The 21,127-nt window shown below is 41.8% G+C and overlaps 1 protein-coding gene across 1 annotated transcript in view; it reads right to left on the bottom strand.

The window, feature by feature from the left end:
- The window catches only part of cspg4 (chondroitin sulfate proteoglycan 4), a 68,460-nt gene that overhangs the window by 22,953 nt on the left and 24,380 nt on the right, over nucleotides 1-21,127 (bottom strand). The window contains exons 2-5 of the mRNA XM_052042590.1: nucleotides 19,917-20,080; nucleotides 12,568-16,110; nucleotides 2,268-2,729; nucleotides 943-1,119 (exon numbers count right to left, since the gene is read on the bottom strand). Of these exons, the coding sequence (XP_051898550.1) occupies nucleotides 943-1,119; nucleotides 2,268-2,729; nucleotides 12,568-16,110; nucleotides 19,917-20,080 (4,346 nt within the window). The remainder of the gene's footprint in view (nucleotides 1-942; nucleotides 1,120-2,267; nucleotides 2,730-12,567; nucleotides 16,111-19,916; nucleotides 20,081-21,127) is intronic.

Consider the following 21,127-nt stretch of genomic DNA (forward strand, 5'->3'; position numbering starts at 1 on the left):
GGGTGAGATGGGTTTTCAGCAGTGCTCTCAACCCAGCTTTTGGGGTGTTGGACACTGTCACAGTTGGATGAGGGATATTTCAGTTGTCCAGTCCTTCCTCGTGTTCTCCCGGTGACTGCGTGGGTTTCCTCCGGGTGCTCCGGTTTCCTCCCACATTCCAAAGACGTACAGGTTAAGAGCTGTGGGCATGCTATGTTGTTGCCGGAAGGGTGGCGACACTTGCGGGCTGCCCCCCAGCACATTCTCAGTAATGCAAAAAGACGCATTTCACTCTGTGTTTCGATGTACAAGTGACTAATAAATAAATATCTTGTCTTATTGAAGTGCAGTCCATTTGCCCCCTCACCCTCTCCCCACAGCCCTGCACATCCTTCCCACTCAGTGACCCATCCAGCTCCCCTCTGAACACCACAGTGTGTTCCACATCCCAGCCTCTCACCACAGAAGGAAGTTTTCCCTCATATCACTTGTGGTTTGTTTGCTTATCACCTCCATTCCCCTGGCTCCTGACCCCCCTGCCAATTGGGACAGTTTCTGCATATGTTTTAAATCCCTCTGTCAGATCCCCTGGCCACATACTCTGTTCCAAAGAGAAACCTCCAACTTCTCCAGTGCACCAAAGAGCTAACGTCCCTCATCCCCAAATCAATTTGCTAAACCTTCTCTGCACCCTCTCCGAAGACTTTACATCTTTGGGATAAAAGAAAAAAAATTTAATATATTTTAAATAACATTATCCTTTCAGTAATTGTCACAGTGTCCAATAACATAGATCTGAAAGCAGAGCTCAAAAATCATCCAGCTCATCCTCTTCAGCTTGTAGAGGTTTCAGGTTGTCAGTGGAGTTTGTAACAAGTTCATTTGGACACCCAGCCAGTTAAATTCTTGTCAACCAGTAACCTCAATGTGGGAGTAGAGAGTAAAAGTAAACAATCCAGTTACCTCCAATTGAGTGTTAATGGTGACGACAGGATGCTCATCATTAACAGGGATCACAGTTACATAGGCTGTCATCGCCTCGCTCTGTCTGCCAATCTCTGAAGCATTTACAATCACAGTGAAACTGTCCATCAATGTTTCACTGTTGTCATGAAAATAAAACACTGCATCTTCTTTAACCTGAAAATAGGCAGAAAACAAACATTAAAAAGGAGGAAATTTCATTAAAAAGGAGGAAAATTGCACAGAGAGCAAATTTTAAACAGACTTCACACACATCACAGACCTAGTGACTCCATCACTCAATGTTTTAGACACACCACTGACACTACCCACATTACCAACCATTCCACTGCAGACAATGAACAGGCATCAAAAACACACCTGACCCAATGGAGGATTGTTAAACAATCCAAAAAACTGTAGGTGCTGGATATCGGAAATAAAAACAAGAAGTACTGAAACACTCGGCTGGTCATGCAGCACCTGTGGATTGAAAACTAGTTAATGGCTTAGGTGTGAGACCCTTCACTAGAACCGGGGAAAAGGGAGACCAAGTTAGTTTTCAGTAGCAGAGAAGGAGGGGGAGAGATGGGTAGAACAAAGGGAATGTCACTAATATGGTGAGACCAGATGGGTCAGTGCAGCAGTTAGAATCACATTATGCTTCTCTGTCTCTGTTACGCGTTGCTAATAGCGGGGCTGTGGGACATGCCCAGCAGGACAGATTATGGAACAGAGAGAGAAAAACTGAGCCAAAATGATGATAGGCAGAAATGGCCAGTTCTGATACACACAGAGTGAAAGAGCAAGTTACCTAAAGTTGGAGAATTTGATTTGAAGCTGAAGGCTGCAACATGAGCAGATGGAAGATGAAGTGTTGTTTCTCAAGCTTGCATTGGGCCTCATTGTAACAGTGCAGGGGCCCACAGACTGATGGGTCATAGTGAGAGTGAGATGGTGAATTAAAATGGCAGGAAACTCAGGGTGTTTGTTAGAACACCACTTGGGTCATCAACACAGCCAAGAAGAGAAATATCTGCATCAGTATTCTCTAAACAGAGCAGGCACTGGTGAAGTCCAGAGGAAGCTGTAGAGGTGGATACAATTATAATGTTTAAAAGACATTTGGAAAGGTTTGTGGATAGAAAAGATTTAGAGGGTTATGGCCAAACACAGGCAAGTGGGACTAGCTCAGATAGACATCTTGGTCGGCATGGACAAGTTGGACAGAAGGGCCTGTATCTGTGCTGTATAACTCTATGACCACATTTGAAGACATACACATGGATCCTCATCCATGATTGGAACACAACAGCCAACCTTACCTCCTTCATAGTGAAAAATGAAAGGCTGTCTTCAGGAGACCTTTGGTACCCAATCCTGCCATGTTCTGGGGTTTTCGTAATGTAAAATTTAAAATTCAAGGGGTTAAGGTAGTTGGAAATGTTGAGAATGTCTTCACTGAGGACCCGTGCACCTCCTTCTCTCACTGAGATATTCTGGGTTTCCAAAGAAATGACATCAGGGATGATATCTACCACAATTGTTAGTCCATCCACCGACTTAAATCCATTGGATACGTCCAGTGTGAAAGCATCCCCCTGAGGGCTGAACCTTTGATTAACATACTGAACTCTGCCTCCATTTACATCATCCTGGGAAAATGACTTGAGGGGTCTCTGTCCAGCAGCTGGCCAACCATCAGTGGCCATGGCTAAATGCCCATAAACAGGAGGAACTTTCACAGAGTAGATCAGATCTGATGGAAGACTGTCATCATGGGATACCTGTCCAGGGAATCACAATAAACAGACATATTAACATTAAATGCTATTGATTGCTTGATAATTCAGTTATCAACAGGCAACCAATTCAGCCAGTCACAGAACTGTACAACTTAACACATTTAAATACGTGATCTCACAATTCTTTCTAAAATAATAGGTTTTTGCTTCAACTTGAGACAAGTACCCTGCAAGATTGCACTTTGGCTTTCAATAAACGGCTTTACAGAGTTTAGGAGCACTGATCATGATGAAGACATTTGCCCAGAGTTTCTGGAATGAGAAAGTGTATTGAGGAAGCTGCAAACTGTTTGAATGCATATTAATAATGCACGGAGATTTCTCAGAATGATCGATGGGGGATGGCTGCATTATGCACACTTATAATGTATTCAGTGTCAAGGTAGCTCCTTCCCACTCAATGTAACTGCAACTTGCAGTAGACTGAGATGAGATGGGGAAGGGGAATCTCTACTGAGTCACTGAAACGACCTAAAAGATGGCAAACTACCTCCAGTACTCGGGGGTCCAAGAAGAGAATGACGTGGAAGGAAGGCCAAAAGGGGAATGCAATCTATATCATTAATTATTTTCTGTATCTTCCCAGGAGTTGGGCCGAAGGGCCTGTTTCCATGTTGTGTTACTCTATGACTCTTATGACAAGTTCACATACATGGACTTCCTCTGCTTCTAGCGACAAAAATACACTTTTTTTACACCTGTTTCAATTGTCGTCAACTAAGAGAGATTATGGAGAATCTTTCTCAAATCTGTCTGTTCTCAGAAGTTCATTACCGTTCAACAACTGCAGACCATGAACCTAACCAAAATGGGTCCACCACACACCCAATCTCAGCATAGGGTGGGGTCAAGAAAGGCTATACCAACCTTCCTGATGCAACACTGGAAGCTCCAACAAGCTTCCTACTAGAGTGCTCAGTCATCAAGAATGGCCAAACTTCACTCAATGGTTTACAAGTGTGTGGATGACACGTGCATATCTGCACCTTCACAGACAAAGTCATTGAATTTTTCACAGAAGCCTTGCACAAAACATCTGGAAGGCAAAGGCCCTCTACCAACACAACACCACACGGATAATCAAAACTCAGTGTGAGATCCTGAAATTTATGGATCACTTTCCAGACCTCAGGACTCAGCTCCCAGGGAAGGCAGATAACATTGACAAAATTCAGTGCTACCTCTCCTGTACAACCTGTCTTTGACTGACTGAGGACAAGAATGCCTGAAGATCAAGACCTCAAACCTGGTACCAAGACCGTGGTCTACCAAGTATCAATGAGTCCTGAGTGATTTAGAGACTTGGACAACCTACAGTACATACCTTACAGGACTGGAGAAAGGCCACCAATGCTGTCTCCACAAAACCCTCCAAATCTATTGACAGCATAAGTAAACAGAGGTCAGCATCTCTTCCTAAGCCAACATCCCCAGCGTCAAGGCTCTGATATGGGCAGGCCAAATAGTTCTCAGGGCTGACCCCAGACTCCTGAATTGGGTATTCTACTTCAAGGAATTACCAGCAGGACAAAGAAAACACTTCAAGGAAATTCTCAAAATCCCAGGCCCGCAAGTGCGGAAGGTGGAGATGGAACATGAGGAAGGCAGTGAGCACAACATAACAGGACATGCAGAGACAGTGCACAAGCAGTGAGGAAACATACAATGTCTCCCAACTTTCCACTCACTAGCCCCATCAAACATCTACCCCACCTGTGGGATAGTCGGTAGGTTCCTCACTGGCCTCAGAAGCCACCTCAGAACCCACAGAACTGGAGTGGAAGTAACTCATCCTCAACCCTGAGGAGCCATCCAAGAAGATAATGATTTACCTACAAGGATCTCTGAGTTTCTGTGGATCACCGCTGCTTCCAGCTAATCACCATTTACACATCCACCCTTCTCACCAGAGTGACTTCACATTTGCAGATATACTGAGATTCTCTCAGATCAGTGGGCAGGAAGAGTGAGATTTATGGATCTTTAGCTACTCAGAACAGGTTTAGTCCTGGGGTGCAACTGGTTGTGTCAGGAATCAGCATCAGCAGCACAATCTTGAAGCAATCTGAGACATGTGATGGCACATTCTTCCATCTGTTTCTTTTGAGTACTGTTCTAACAGAAGCTGCAACCTCAGCTAACATAGCTGTGGAAATACTGCACGACAAAATCACATATTTCAGCTAAAATGTCTGGATGCCCATGTACCCCACCAGGAACTTACTCATGAGATCTCCTACATTAAAAAAATAGCAGAGTACTTGAGCAATAAACACTCCTCCATCTCTCCCAGTATCTCAATCGCCCACTCTCTCAAATACTCACCAAATTTTCTCTTAAAATGTTTTCCTCATTGCTCATCCCACCTCCCTAGAGACAATGTTTTCCCTGGTCACCACCAGTAAGGTCATTAAATCCAAATTGTTTGTCCATCTTCCCTCTGAAGCTACAGTCCCTGTGCTGAACTCTAGATGACTGGGACTGGTTTTATCTGCTCCAGCTTTGACCTTCAGCCTTATCTCCCCTGCAACTTCCCTTCCTAGTGTCCAAGCCAAGGCTCCACAGCTCAGATCCTCAGTTACAGAGGTAAAAGGGAACTGCTGTATGAAAGGACCACCGCCCACCTAATTCACTCTGGTTATAAGATTCAACACAAGTGGCATAGATGACTAATGATATCAATTGACTTTTATTAGTCAGTCTACAACAGACCCACACATTCCCCAAGAAAATCACAGTGACAGAAAGCTTTGGGGAACATTGCTCCAAAGTCAACTGTTCCTCCCAGCTGTTTAAACCTGTGACAAATTTCTCATGTACAGCATTCCAACATATTATTTTCTTAAGGAAACCTATTTAATTTGAATGTCAACACTATCTAGTTCCACTATTTTCCCAGGAGTCTATCCCATAGACTGACCACTCATTCAATGAAACACTGTTTCTCCAGATCAGAATCAGATTTATCTCCTTCACATGTCCTCAATTATAATGTCTGAACAAGGTGAACAGCTCCTCAGAATCTGTATAGTGTGTTCCCTTCAGAATTTTAGGAATATCATTTCTATCAACTCTCAACTTTTCTTTCTCCAGCAAGACCATACTGAGTCTGTGGAAGTGCTCCTCATCATTCAGTTGGTCCACCCCCTCAGTCCCTCTGCCTGTTATTACCCATTATCTTGTTAGCTGTGGTGGCCAGGGCTGTACACAGCCTGGTCACGCAGTGCAATGTAAGGTGGAGGATTACTTCCACTATAATAATGATATTTTAACACAGCTCACATCTGATTTGCTTTACTCACTGTACTGAGCAATGTTGGCAGAGGCTGGACCTCTTGCTTTTTCCTTGCATTAATTTCCTCCCATTTCAGGAAGGCATCCCCCTGCATATTTTTCTCTACATCCGAGGTTATAACCTGTCTCTCGACAGTGAGTTCCCCATCACCTGTTTCCAGATGTTCAAATCCTCATGCATCTTATCCTGTGCATCTTGGTACCAGCCACCTTCACTGGCTTTGTGCCACCTAGTAATGAGGCTATTGTGTGACATCCAGACCTAGGTCACGTGAAACAAAATCAGTGCTCTAACCAGACCTCATGGGAACTTCCTGGCCAGCTGGTGACAGCCCCTATACCATCACCCACTGGGATCATTTAGGTCACTAACTGTATTTCCATTATAAACTAATACCATTAGTTCCCATTTTGTTTATTTCCAGAGGAAATAGATTAAAGCTCTTCCTGAAATGTAAACATTCAGCATTCACTACTCCAGGGAGGTCTTTTGTCACACTCACAAGGGAAAGGAGCAGATTTTATTGACAAGATCACAACGAACCCGAAATAAAAACAGAAACTGCTGGAAATACTCAGTGGGTCAGGCAGCATTTTTTCTGTTTTAATTTCAGATTTTCAGCAAATGCAGTTTTTGGCTTTTCAATCACCACAAATTTTATTTTTCTCCATTTCCTCAAATGGTTTTATTAATACAAGTTTCCATCGTTTTATGCCACAACAAATGTCAAACCTGCTAATCTGTAGTTCACAGGTCAACTTTGTTCCACCATTTAAAAACATCTCTCTTCCCTGTGTCCCCGGCACTTCCCATGTTCAGCCAATTCCACATGATTTGTGACAGTGTTTCTGTTATTTCCTGCCTAAAGTCCATTAGGATCCTTGGATAAAAGATTCAGCTAGAGGTTTATCTGTTTGGATTTGCACAGCTGTTCAGCTACTAGCGGTAATGGAGATGTGAATTGGAAACTTCTGACTGTGAGTGAACCGTGTCAGTGAACAGTGTTGGTCAGTGAACCATGTCAGCGAACAGTGTTGGTCAGCGAACCACGTCAGCGAACAGTTTTGGTCAGTGAATTGTGTCAGTGAACCGTGTTGGTTAGTGAGCCGTGTCAGTGAACCGTGTCAGTAAACAGCATTGGTCAGCGAACCGTGTCAGTGAACGGTATTGGTCAGCGAACCATGTCAGTGAACAGCGTTGGTCAGTGAACTGTGTTGGTCAGTGAACTGTGTCAGTGAACAGTGTTGGTCAGTGAACCGTGTCAGTGAACAGCATTGGTCAGTGAACAGTGTTGGTCAGTGAACCGTGTCAGTGAACAGTGTTGGTCAGTGAACCATGTTACAATTCACCTTTAAAGCGCTCCTGAGTTTCACTGCCAGATCAAACAATTATTTGTTCCATTCTGAGTAAAAACTGAGGCGAAACACACCTTACATAGCACTTGTGTAATGCATGTAACATCAGAATTCTTCATTACCAAAATCCACACAATCCCCCATTTTCCCATTCATGTTATTCAGAGACTTTAATTCTTCACTTTGCTTTGTGGTGGCAATACCTGATAACACCCCCGCCAAAACCCTTCCTCTCTGACTCTCATTCTTTTAACTTCCCCAGCATGACCCTAGCTATCACTTACTCAAGAGATAAGCTGAGCATAAATTGGCTCAATTTGTTTAACCATTCATTGGCAGATCTAGCAGGACCACAACAATCTTCAAACTAGACTTGACAAGAAGGCCCTTTCCCAGTAGAAAGTCCCCAGAATGCCTGTCCCCGGCTAGCCCTGAGTCCATACTTTTCTGCAGCCGTCATCTCCATAAGGCATCTTCAAGGTCATCCTGTTGATGGAAGTCCCTTCCTGCTCCCAGCTCACCATCCAAGCTTCCTTTCCAGGCCCCTATGCCAGCAGGGAGTAAATGGTTACATCCCTGGGATATGGCCACTATCCCTTTCAAACACCATTGCCAAAGCACTTCTCTGATACCTACCCCTGCCTGTCAGTCCTTCAAACAACTCTTCCATCAACCTCACCTCCCCCTCTTGCTTCTCACCAGGAGGGTTTCATCCTGACTGAGATCGTGTCAGCCACTAGTGGGTGAGCTATAGTAAGGTGGGCAGAAGTATGCTCTGCCATGGTGTGCTAGAATGAAAATGCAATCAACAATCAGCTGAGTTTCTCACCCTATATCCTCCCCATCTGAAAAACCCTTCCAGTTTCACCTGTACCTCCACCCACCTCCGATTTCTGATTAAACTCCCATCCAGAAATTTGGGACCTGCAGATTCAAATACTCCATGTCATCCAGACCAGCCCTGTGTACATTTCAGCTCATCCAAAACATTCCCCTTCACCAACCTGTGCAGCCTAATGGTGCAATTGGTAGAACTGCTGCTTCACAGCTCCAGAGACCCAGATTCAATCCTGACCTCTGGTGCCGTCTGTGTGGAGTTTGCAGGTTCTCCCTATGACAGTAGGCGTTTACCCCAATGCTCCTGTTTCCTCCCACATCCCAAAAACATGGTTTTGTAGGATGATTGGCTGCTGTAAATTGCCCCTGGAGTGTAGGTGAGTGGTAGAACCTGGGGACAGTTGATGAGAATGTGGGGAGAATAAAATGGGAATAGTGTCGGATTACTTAGTGTAAATGGGAACCTGACAGTTGGGACAGATGTTCTGGGCCAATGGGTCTGTTTCCGTGCTGCATAGCTCGATCATTCAGAGCCTGAATACCTCTCCACCACTGATGCTTTATACATTCAGCCAATCTGAAATCCCCAATCTAAAGCCCCATGCCTCTCACCTCTCTGCTCTTTAAAATCCACCAATCCTTTGGCTATCCCTCGTAATAACAGAATCATTAGTTCACTGCCCATTTTTCCCTGATTATCCCTTTGTGAAGTGTGTTAGCAGGATTCACTACACTAAAGGTACTCTAGAGTTGCAACCTGTAGTTAGCCAACTGTACCCATTATTAAATGACAACCAGGGTCTTGTGCAGACTATTCATTAAAGAGACAAAATTTAAGAAGGAATAGTTAAAGTAGTAATAAGACTACATTTTGAGTTCCAAATTCAGGAAATATTAGCAATGTTAGTATAAATAGCACTTTATGATAAAGATAAATAAAAGATAGAAGCTAAGTAATGCTATTTTTCCAAATAATAAGTTTCTTCTAAGAATAAAATCTCCCTTTCATACCTATCCAACTGGATTTAAACCCAAGGACCACAATTATGGCCCCTGAAACCTTCTTTAAACAGTGGAGATGTATTATCTAGTGGGTGTTGAATTTTTTACTTAGGGACAATTCTCCGCAACATGATTCAATAAGAGGCAATAAAACCATGAAAGTAATTCCAGATTCTGCAGTGAGCAAAGCAGAAAGTTGCACAACTGTTTCACCTCATTAATGTGAAATGAACATACAGGATAAGGACAGATCTAAATCTTCAACCAAAAAAAATAATGGGCACATTTTCACAGTGGTGGGGATTGGCCAAGAACGGAAATAAGCAAGTAGTGCCCCTGAGACTGAATCATGTTGCTACAAAAGAATTTTCTAAACCCATGAACCATCTCTAATAAGGCCAGACTATAACAGTTGCAAAGTGAGAAACAGATCTTGTCACATCACCACGAGATGGCGGTGTGAGGCAGTGCCCCACAAGTAACCATGGACAGAACTCCACACCACCCTGCTCCCTACCACCATCTGCATACATCCCAGGCAGAACAAGAGCTAAAGGAACACTGTGCAGGGCTTTCTGACTTCCATTCCGGAGCCTAACTGCCAGGCTGCAGGCAGCTTCTGCCACCTGGGAACATGGCTCACAACCGCATTTCCGATTTGTGAACTGTTTGGGTTACAAACAATTCACAGGAACGGAACCCTGCCATAACCTGGAGACCACCTGCACTCTACAGTTGTGTGGCCTAAATTTCTGTGTGTCAGAGGTGAGACTGCTCATCACTGAGACACAACTGACACAATACAATAAAACGTTAGAAGTTCCACACAGTGATGAAAATTAAAATAGGACAGAGCGTGAGCATGCTCACTGTCAGCTTCCCAGGTAGCTATCTGAGGCATTTGAACACCTCTCTGTCATTACTAACATTTGCCCCTTTCTATCTCCTGAATGCATCAAGTACATTATACTGGGGACAGATTTTAAGGCATCAAACAATGCACAAATTAACTGGACAAGGAAAGAATCAAGAGAAGGTGATTGTCAATCTTCCTGCTGAATTCCTCAATTCCTCTCAACAATACAGATTATTCCAGATAAAGAAAGTTGAGCTTGTATTTTTTTGTGAAAAGGAAGTTAAGGTCATAAAACTGAAAAGGATATTAAGAATATGGATGCATTGATCCGGGAAAACTGTTTGCTGGTAACACACAATAAAAATGAGGAGGTAAGAATAAGGAAATCTGAGGAACTATTTCACCCAGACTGTATCAGGGCTGTGGGATACATTCTCAGGTCAAGGACATTGACTCATCGGACTATCTATTTATGTTGTGGAAGGAGGAGCTAATCTCCTAACAATCTCCAGTGATGGTGCAATTGCCTTAGCCACCTGGGAACAGATATTACACACATAAATGTCAATGCCCTCAAAACAAGGAGGAAACAAGAAGCTGGGTTCTGCGGCTTGTCCACTTCCATCACCTGGTAGGGAAGTGTGGCTGTTAGGTGAAGGTGTGTATGAGCTCGATGATGCTTCTCATGACTGAATAGTTTCCCATGATCATTGCTGAGGTGGAGAAGGGATTCTTAGACAATACTGTGCCCCGGCACGGTACCTTCAATACATCAGGAGATAGGAAAGGGGAAACATTAGCAGAGTAAGGGAGCAGCTAAAGTGTCTCAGATATCTGCGTGAGAAGCTGACAGAGTGAGAATTTGTGGCACACTCTGTTATTGGCAAAGAAAGATAGCAAACACTTCATTATTTATTGATTTAATTGGGGATGCAAGAACTAAGAGAGGATTCAATTTAGTTTGTTAATTAATTAACCTGGATCAACAGACTGAAGTATAATTAACTAATGTTGATGAAGTTCAGAGATAAAGTGACAGGAATATGAATTGGAGAGTTAGGTAATTATTTATTTGATTGACAGGGACACAGAAACTGCTCAAAGGGGACTGTTAAATGTGAAGTGGAGTAGCAAGTAAGGAACAGGAGCTGAAATTTTTAATTCTCCTATTTGTTGATCCAACTCTAACAGCAGAAGAATGTGCTTTCATGATATTCTCCAAAATGGGTGGTATTTTATAATTTCCACACACACTGCAACACTGAAATGGTCTCAGTACAAAAGAATTGAAATTGATGTAATGCTTTATAATACCAAAGCACTTCCTCAACCTACACATTACTTTTGGTGTGGTCACTGCCGTTATGTAAATAGTTGAAGCCACTTGTCCACAATAAGATACTGCGACAGGAAGTTACTGATTAAGACTGGGAGAACTCCCCAGGTGTTCTTCAAATAGCATCATCAAACCTTACATCTGATTAATTGAATAAATCTCAGTACAGCACTACACAAATTGTCATTACTCCTTTTGGTATGCAGTAGTGCTCACTGCTATCGACTGAGCTAAGTGAGCATTTCACATGCTTGTTAGTCAAGCTTACATGAAAATGTTGGCTATAATAGTCAAATAAGTGGAGGATAATCAAACTAAATTCAGTGATGAAAACAATGGACAAGGTAAGTCCAATCCTTTGTTTCAGTGACTAAAAACAGAACTGTAGATGAATATTGTACAGTGATGGAAGCAAAAGTACAGAAACTCTTCCAAACTTCAGGGGTCTGTCAGCTCCGGGACTGCCTAGTGACTGGCACTGTTTAATTTATTGGCACCCTAAGGCCTTCCTCTATCATTTAAACAGGATGCAATTTAAAATATTTCTTAAAGACTTTGAAAATAACTATAGGCTGGAAGTTTTGGTAATAAACTACTCTCAAGCTAACCATTGATCCAAACCAGATGGATCTAATTAGATCCATGTGGTGGCAGCTATTCAATTAGAAAAAAATCCAAGCAAATAATTCCAACTTTCTTGCTGCTAATTAGCAACCGTAGAACTGTCTTTCAGAATGGATCAGGCAGCCTGCAGCAAGAGGCAATCTACTCAAGAACTCTCAACAGGCACCTCTTGGTGCACAAATAATACTGCTATTGGAACACTGCATTTTGTAACAACTCTTCAAATAATTTGTTTTATTCGGTACCATAGCACCACACACCAGCAACAAACTGAGCAGGTTCAGTTCAGGGTTTGAGATTCAGAATAGCTAAATTTGCCTTAATTTGCATGGAGCTATTTTATTTTAACTTTTTACTTTTAACGTAAATAGCAGTATAAGACTGGAAATAAACAAATTACCACATCAGAGAATCCCACCATAGCCCTCCCCATAAGACCTTAACCCTTTGTGAATTGGTTCAGTCAGGACAGAATTGAAGGCAATGAAATAAACACATAGCTGGATTGGACTTACGAGAAGTTGCTCCTTCAGAACGTTCTTTGCTCCTCCTTGGTCTACAAAGACTTTTTCATTGTGGACCACAACTGGCGGGTGCCGATGACTTTCCATAAAGATCAAAATGGGAAGAATTCCCTCTGCTTTAATCTCTTTCACTTCAACCATATAATTAAAAGAATCTCTTGAATGCCTGCTGTTGTCATGGTGAAAAACGACTTGGCCATTGTTTATATCCTTCTGTGAGAATGTCAGATCTGGTTCACCATTCACTAGAATCTTTCCATGTCTAGGGGGATGTGTTACTTTGTATACTATTTCTTCTTCACTCCGAATGTCCACATTAGACTCCACACCAAGAAAATAGCCATGGATATTTGACTCTTGTCCTTGCTGAACCAACAAAACTGAATTATTGACTATTCTCAAGTAAGGATCTAATGCATGAACTTCCAACACAGCTGCAGTTTGATGTACACCATCAGACACTTGCAGCTGGAATTTTCCTTGTTGAGCACCATGATGTTTAAATAACACACGCTTCTGTTCCATGTCCTCCTGACTGAAGCGAGAGAGTTCATGGGCAGTGTCATCTGCAGAGACAATATTACCATTGGAGGTCCCCCACTTAGTATAAATCAGTTTGGAATCATCAAAATCTGAGTCTGCATCATGAAAACAAAGCTCTGCTGTGGTTAGTAAGTGTTGTCCATTTAGGGTCACATTAAATGTCTTATTCACCACTCGAACAGGTGGCTGGTCATTTATTGGTTTTATGTAAATATTCATTGTACCGTGAAGCACATCTGCCTCAGGTCCATCACCTTTAAACTGTTCCACAACAACAAAACCAATCTTGTCTTCCAGGGTTTCAGAGTCATCATGCTTATACATTAACCGCTGCTGGAGAATGTCATCATTGGTAAAGATTGTGACGGGTTCCTTGATGCCTGGCCGTATGATCAGCTCTCCATGCTGAGGGCCCTCTGTAATGTTATACACAAAAGCAGTGGTACTCTGACCTACAGTGAAAAGTTGATCCTTGGTTATGATTTTTGTGCCTCCTTCTACCACAACTAATGCCTTACTCATCAAAATTGGTACATCTGGATCAATGCCGATCAATATTGGATAAGTATATACAGGGGACTGTTGGTCTCCAACAAAAACTTGAAACTGGAAACTGTCTTGGGTTTCTTCAGTGTTTCTAACAGTAGCCACATAAGTGAGTCCTACTTGCTTTAAGTCCTCTTGAGTGAAGGTGGATCCTGCTCTTAGCTCCTCATTTACCACCAGTAACTTTCCTTTATCAGGAGACTTTAGAATCACATACCTGAACAGGTCAGCAGGGATTGAATGTCCTTCTATTGCAGCCTCAAGTTCATCGTGTGTAATCTTTCCTCGTCTAACATTATTTAACTCATTTGGAGATATTCTGAGAAGTGTTATTTTGGCACTCTTTATCTTTATAAGAAATACATTGTTTTCAAGAATTTGTTGTCCAATTGTCACTGAAAACTTAAGTTTCTCAGTAATGTCTTGCCTACGAAACTCAGGATCTGTGCTGAAGTATCGAAGGTGGCCCTGTTCTATATCATACTGATGAAAGGTCCTCACTGATTTCCATTTCCCAGGACTGTCAAGTTTCTGGACCTCACCATAATGTAATGGCTCGGTAATGTTATACAAGACATCCACTTCCTGCCTGAATGCATTGGTCTCCACAGACAGATTGCTGATGGTTATTAGACTCACACCCCCTTGTGGAAGAATTAAACCAGTGTTCTTGCCCAATTGCACATCAGGTTTCACAGCCACAATTCTCAAGGGAGTTACATCACTCATTCTTTCTCCATCACTGACCTGAAGCAACAACTGGGACACTTTTGCCCCACTGTGAACATAGCGAATATTTCCTGCTTTAAGATCCTTACATGAAAATTCTCCAATTCTCTGGTTGGGTTTTCTCGCATCTTCAACATAACCTCGATCTTCTTTATTAATTACAATGATTTTTAATTCAGCACAAATGTTGTCAGTGTCTATGGGTAGAATGACATCTGGACCAAGGGTTTTCCAGGTATTTTGAAGAATCGTTATAAGATTCCCATTTGGGAAGGTTAGTTCTGGAGGGTCATTGACTGGGGTGATTGTTACATTAAAAATATACCGTTGACCCTTCTTTAAACAATTAGGGATCTCTTGCTTGCTGTGAACAGATACTTCAAATATTAACTGGTCAAACAACCCTTCAGACCCATCGTGATGGTATTTAACATGATGTCTGGTTACATCCAAAAATGTAAATGCTTTTCTACCTTTGGCACCTGGAATATTTAGTTCCAGGTGTCCATGTCTGCCATCCTGAATTATCTTGAAAACTACCTGGGAATGTCTTATTCCAATTCTGCGCAGATCAATAGTGAGATGGATGTGTTGGAGCTCCAAGGTAGAACTTCCTGCTTCCTTTACAGTCAATGGTGTCAGATCCAATAGTCTTGTAAAATCATTGAAGATATTGGACATGTTTTTAGTGATCAGACATGGTGGATTGTTCTTCAGACTCCCCTTAAAACTTGAAGTGGGTACACGTGAAACCATACCTTCTAGCTTGTTTTCACCTTCCTCCATTCCCTCATTCTCTTCATTCTTACATGCAGTATTAATAGCCCTGGTGACTAATGCATCAGCCAAGCTTTTCTTCTCTGAGTTTACCCGTATGTTGTGAATACAACCAATGAAGGAGCCAGATGCCGTTCTTTCTGCTAACACATAGGAGGGACCACGTTTAATTAATTCAGATGAAGTTCTGTTATCTATTCCACCAATGAACAGATGCCCTTGGAGACTCAGATATGCCACCTTATTGTCAATTAGTTGGTTTTGGAATAATTTATCATCTACTATAAGTTGTACATAACTTGTATTGAAAATCAGTTTAACGCTGTGCCATTTTCCATCACTAACAAAATGAGTATTGTCCAGTACCACAATTCCACTTCCATTGTCAATTAAGACTCTCAAATGACCATCTGCAATTTCTAAAGCAATAAAGTTTGTTTGCCATCCCGCGTGGTAAAGTAAAGGGGCCTGCAAAATCACCGTCTTCAGAAAGCACTCAAATCTTCTTTCTTCTTTTGTACTCCAGCTTGGAAGAGAAATAAAGGATCTTGGGCCTAGAAAGTTGGCAGGATAATTGTCCCCTGCTACAATAACATTGCTGCATCCATCCTCTATGTTATACTCAGGGTGTGAAACAAGTGAGGATAAGACGTCATGATCATTAAACTCGGCCCTGGAAATACAACCTCTGAACATGGTAGATGTCCTTGATAAGTAGGGGGTCTTTGCATCTCCAGGTCCACCCAAATACAAGCCAAAGTTGACTTGCAGTTTATTAAAGTCATCAGGTACTTCCACAGCCGTTAAGAGTCCATCTACAGTCAAGGTTAGAGCCTTGTTCTCATGAACAAGATAAACATCATGCCAGATAAGATTGTTAAGCTTTAGACCCTTCTGAGAATCCAGTATCACTTCCCTAGATCCAAGTTGCAATTTCACCTGAAAAATAAAAAATAAGTATCCAAAATTAATTTTAATTGGAACCACCAAAATTAAAAGCAACTAGATTATGTTTCCCCGATGTTACAGTTGTGCATCAGGGAGGACAGAAGTCACATGAATCCATCAGCATACTGAATGGGTAGCACATGAAAAAAGTCTCAAAATATGTCTTGTTAGTGCCAAAGTTGGAGATGACCCAGTAGGAAAGGCAGATATTGACCTAAAATCAGAGAGCTAGGGGAATTAGCAAAATTACATTAACATTCAATTGACTACACATGCGCTTCAATAAACCAGGTATTTTGCACTGAGTATCTCAGTCTCATTAGATTGTGTTCAATGCATATACAGTAAAACTTTGATAATCCACTGCTATCTGACCATTTGGAAATCCTGACGGTTCAACATCTGGCTCACCATGTATTATCTGCTGTGCTCCCTTCTGACTAACTGAGGCCCTGGTTCCCATGCCCCCTTCCACTCATCAGGGCCTCACCTCCTGTGCTCCCTTCCACTCATTGGGGTCCTGGTTCCCACATTTCCATTCAAATTACTGGAGCCCCATTTCCCATGCTCCCTTTAAACTTACCAAGTTCACTGGGAAATTTATTATAACACTTTGTAACATATAAATAAAAGTATATTTAAAAAATGTGTGGGTGGGTTAATAAAGAAAACATCAAATATTCTGGAATATCTGCTCATCTGGCTCCACTAAATGCCAAACATAACAGATTATCGGAGTTTTACTGTATTAACCAAAGGGAAAAGACAATGCAATTTTGGTCAAATTTCTTAAAACGATGAACCCCCAGTGATTGGTTCTTTATCAACTGTTCCCATTGCCTAACTTATATTTTGAAATCCTGGTTCAATAGGTGATGGATAATTTTCCAGTTAAAACTTCCCACACAAGGGACAATTTTATAAGCAACATCTGTGTTCCCAAAGCAGGAATTAGAATGGTAGAACTGTGTTTTCTGCCTTGACTCTAGTTGAATGTTAAATATAAATAATTACTAATGTGGTTAGACTGTTTATTCTATATATAACACTGTGGCAGCTGTGGTTTATGTTCCCCCATCCCAGGCACTAACAGGGCAAAGCAGGGTCTGACTGTCTGCTTCAGAGATTGGTATGAAGGGAAGTCCCAAATTTCAATTCATCTTCTTTCTAATAAATACCATATCTGACCCAGTAATGCTGGTTTAGGGTGGAAAATATCTCTCTCCAGAATTAATCTTTGAAAGGTGAAATCAGTCAAGTAAACACAGAAAACACTTCCCACATCCTGACAATCACCAACTATTAGGTAGGCTGCGCTCATGGTAATGCATGCTTGACGTCCAAATTTCATGCCAAATTGAGAAAATTACTCACTAAAAAACTTGGGTATCTGGCCAAACCCAGACTTAGTGCATCAACATCAGGACTGTGATATATGGGAAGTCCTTTTCTATTTTCCCAATATTTATCTTAAAAAAGACATTACCAGCAGTTACTGTGTTTATTTGTACATAGTTCAGTGCTTCTTTGTTCATTACTGATTTATTTGGAAATTCGATCATCTTGCTTGGTTGCTTTGCAAAAGTTCCACATATCTTCACATGGCAACACCTCAGAGTGGTCCCTTGGCTCTTTGTGGAGCTAGATTCTCATGGAAGTTATCTTTCACTGGCTGTCAGGATTGGAAATTCTGCCCCGTTCCCTTACTGTACCCAGGGCTCAACAAATGCTGGCAACTCTGCTGTCCACTTTTCATGATACAAAGTCAGTTGCTTTCACTGCAGGTGTTTGCACCTACAATAGCTATCAATACAGACAGGACCACATTGATCCCAATGTGATTCATGTGCCTGACTGACGAAAACATCACAGAACAACTGTATTTAGTCTAAGTTGGGTGTGGACTTCACAGAAACCAGAAAAATGCCTCAATTCATATAAATATTGTTCCGTTACACATCTGATGGAACATTTATTTCATACTAACTTAACTTGTGAATACATGGAATGGGACATTTTAAGGCAAAAGTGGTTGAATTAAATGGATGGATTAAGGAACAGAAGACAGTCAGAATGGGAAGAGAGATAAGAGCCTTGAACTCTCTGTAATTTATTTTTGTAGTCTGGGAGAATCTTTTTTGCGAGGTTTACTTAGTTTGGAAAGAACCCATAATAGATCGAGTCAAATATATACACACATATATATATATATATATATATATATATACCCTGTGGAATAATCAAATGATCTTTCTTGTTTCATGATTTCTTACATTATGTAGACAATCCACATTTGGAATTTCCTTGGGCTTTTCCTGCTCTGCTGTTACAAACCCCAGGATCTTGAAATGAGAGGCCTGAGAAAATCCAATTGCTTTATTCATTTTCAGAATGTTGTTGTCACTGGCAAGGATAGCATTTATTGCTCACCCCTAATTGCCCTCGAGAAAGTGGTCATGAGCCTTCTTTTTGAAAATGCCATTTAGTGGGGAATGCTAGGATGTGGATCCAGTGATGATGAAGACCGGTCATGTGTTTCCTTTAGGATGGCGTGCATCTTGGAGGGGAAGCTGCAGATGGTGGTATGTTCATATACCTACTGACCTTGTCCCTCTTGGCAATAAAGATCAGGTGTGTAGGAGGTGCTGGGTGAGTGACTGCTGTGCATTTTGTTGGTGGGACACTCTACAGACACTGGTGGTGGAGGAAACGAATGCTTAGAAAGGTCGGAGTGCCAAAGCAGGCTGCCTTGTCCTAAATTGTGGCAAGTGCTTTTCAAAGGAGTTGGGAATGCTGCGGCAAGTAACTTATCTCGTGACACCTCAAAGCCTTTCCATTCCCTAAAGGCAGGGGTATAATCGATTGGTCTCCACTTCCTTGGATAAGTGGTTAGTAATGAAAGGAGAATAACGTCAAGTCAGTGGAGAGGTTTCCAGTCTCGAATATCCTTACATACATGGAGCTACTGTGGAATACATATACACCAAATAGAAAATGTGAGATATTAGTGTATGATCCTGCATTACCTTTAAAGGACAGAAGAACAAAAAAAAACAAGATATGATTGTGTGGAAAGGGCTCAAGGTGTTTACTTCTCCTTTGATCCTACAATGGCAAGTATTTTGCAGCATAAAACAAACTTTTGGAGGAACTCAGTGGGTCAGGCAACATCTGTGGAGGCAAAGGGATGGTCAACATTTCGGGTCGGGTCCCTGCATCAGGATGAGAGTGTCGAGGGAAGAAAGGTAGTTATAAAGAGGTGAGAGGGAGGGGTGAGACAGAGGCTGGTAGGTGGGTGATAGATGGAAACAGGTGAGGTGGGGGATGATGGGCAGATGGAGTCAGGTGGGGGAGGGAGAAAATAGAGAGAAAGACGATGTGGAACCAGATAAGGGAGGGATGATGGACAGATAGAAGCAGATAGGGGAGGAGGTAGGAAGGTAGGCCAAGGGAGAAAAAACCCAGGTGGATGGGTGTGTGGGTGATGGGTAGATGGAACTAGTTGGAGAGGACGGCACATCAAGGTAACCAGGGGTGGAGGGGAATGGAAGATGTGAACAAAGGGAGAGAGAACCTAGGTGGACCAGTAGGAGTGGAAAAGGTACACAAGGGTTGAGGGTTACCTGAAACTGGAAAATTCAATGTTCATTCCATTGGATCGTAGACTACCCATGGAACAAATTTCTTAAAGTGTGATGAAGTATTCCCAGAGATTTACTGATTTCAAATACTGCTTGTTTTTTATGCCTGTAGACGACCTTTGGTTTAAATGTAGATTGCCCAGTGTAATACTATACCTGTAATGCTCCAGCATGTAACTCCATCAGCAGGTAATCATTGCGGCCTGCAGCCAGGAAGAGAATCCCATTGCGTCTACTGGTCAAGAACTTCATGGAGAGTCTACTGAAAGTAAGTGACCCTGGCTCTCTAACTTCCACATAACCATCTCCAAAGAAAGATACTGCAACAAATAGTAAGATATAATATCAGTCAATTTGAAGCCAGATGCAGCAGTACTAAATAGACAAGTCAGGCACAGCAAGTACTAATAATGCAAGAACAATGTTCTCCTTGATAGTTTTCTCCTTGCTTTATCTATCTCGGACCTTAATTCCTTACTGGATTATCATCCCGAAAGTACTAATTGTTCTTTTGCCCAAAAAGACATAATTCTTGTTAGGTTTTGACAGTAATTCAACCTCTGCACTCATCATAGTGAAGCCCAGTTCTGTTTCTGACTGTTTTCCAAAATACCCTTTGTCCACCAAAGAACATTGAATAACCATAGGGGCCATTTCCTCTCCTTTGTTCATTGATGTTCCATTAGTCCTAATATTATGCCCCTACTCCCAACTTGGTCAGGGAACTCTGCAAATGTTAAGGATCATACTCGGGAATTTCAAGTTCTGTTTGATTTTGGTTCCCAGATGTGAGCCTGCTGAGTATGAGAGGCCCTATCCAGTAGCATTTAACTAGCACAACACTTCCCCTATTTCATTAGTGACAACACTTCAAATTTGCTTCATCGGATGGAGATTGCATGGAAATTCTGAGGTTACAAAAGGCACTATATAAATTGAAATTCTCTCCATATATGGGAAAGAAAAAGTTAGCAATAATTTCTGACATAGTGGAAAACACACCCTGTCAGTGTGAGAGAAGAGAATTTGGAAAAGAAATGTGCAAATGAGGGAGGAACAAGTGCAGGTGAGAAATGAAGTGATTAGTGAAAGAGGTGAATGTTTATAATATACAATATGGGTAGCAGGGAGAAAATAAAGAGTATACTTTCTCTCCAAGCTATCTATATTCTATAATCTAAGTTGCTAAAAACAGGCCCCATTGTTTTACACGGAAAAAATCTTGGTGACTTGGCTTCTGTCTGCTTTCATCAGTTTGTGTAGAGCAGGAGTACTGAGCGAGCACAAGTACTGTTTTATGATGGGTCCAATAGAATGACTCACTATTTCCTGAGTAACTCTAGCATCCCCCAGATTATTTTCTTCTC

This window comes from Pristis pectinata, chromosome 32, assembly GCF_009764475.1.
Source record: "Pristis pectinata isolate sPriPec2 chromosome 32, sPriPec2.1.pri, whole genome shotgun sequence".
NCBI lineage: Eukaryota > Metazoa > Chordata > Chondrichthyes > Rhinopristiformes > Pristidae > Pristis > Pristis pectinata.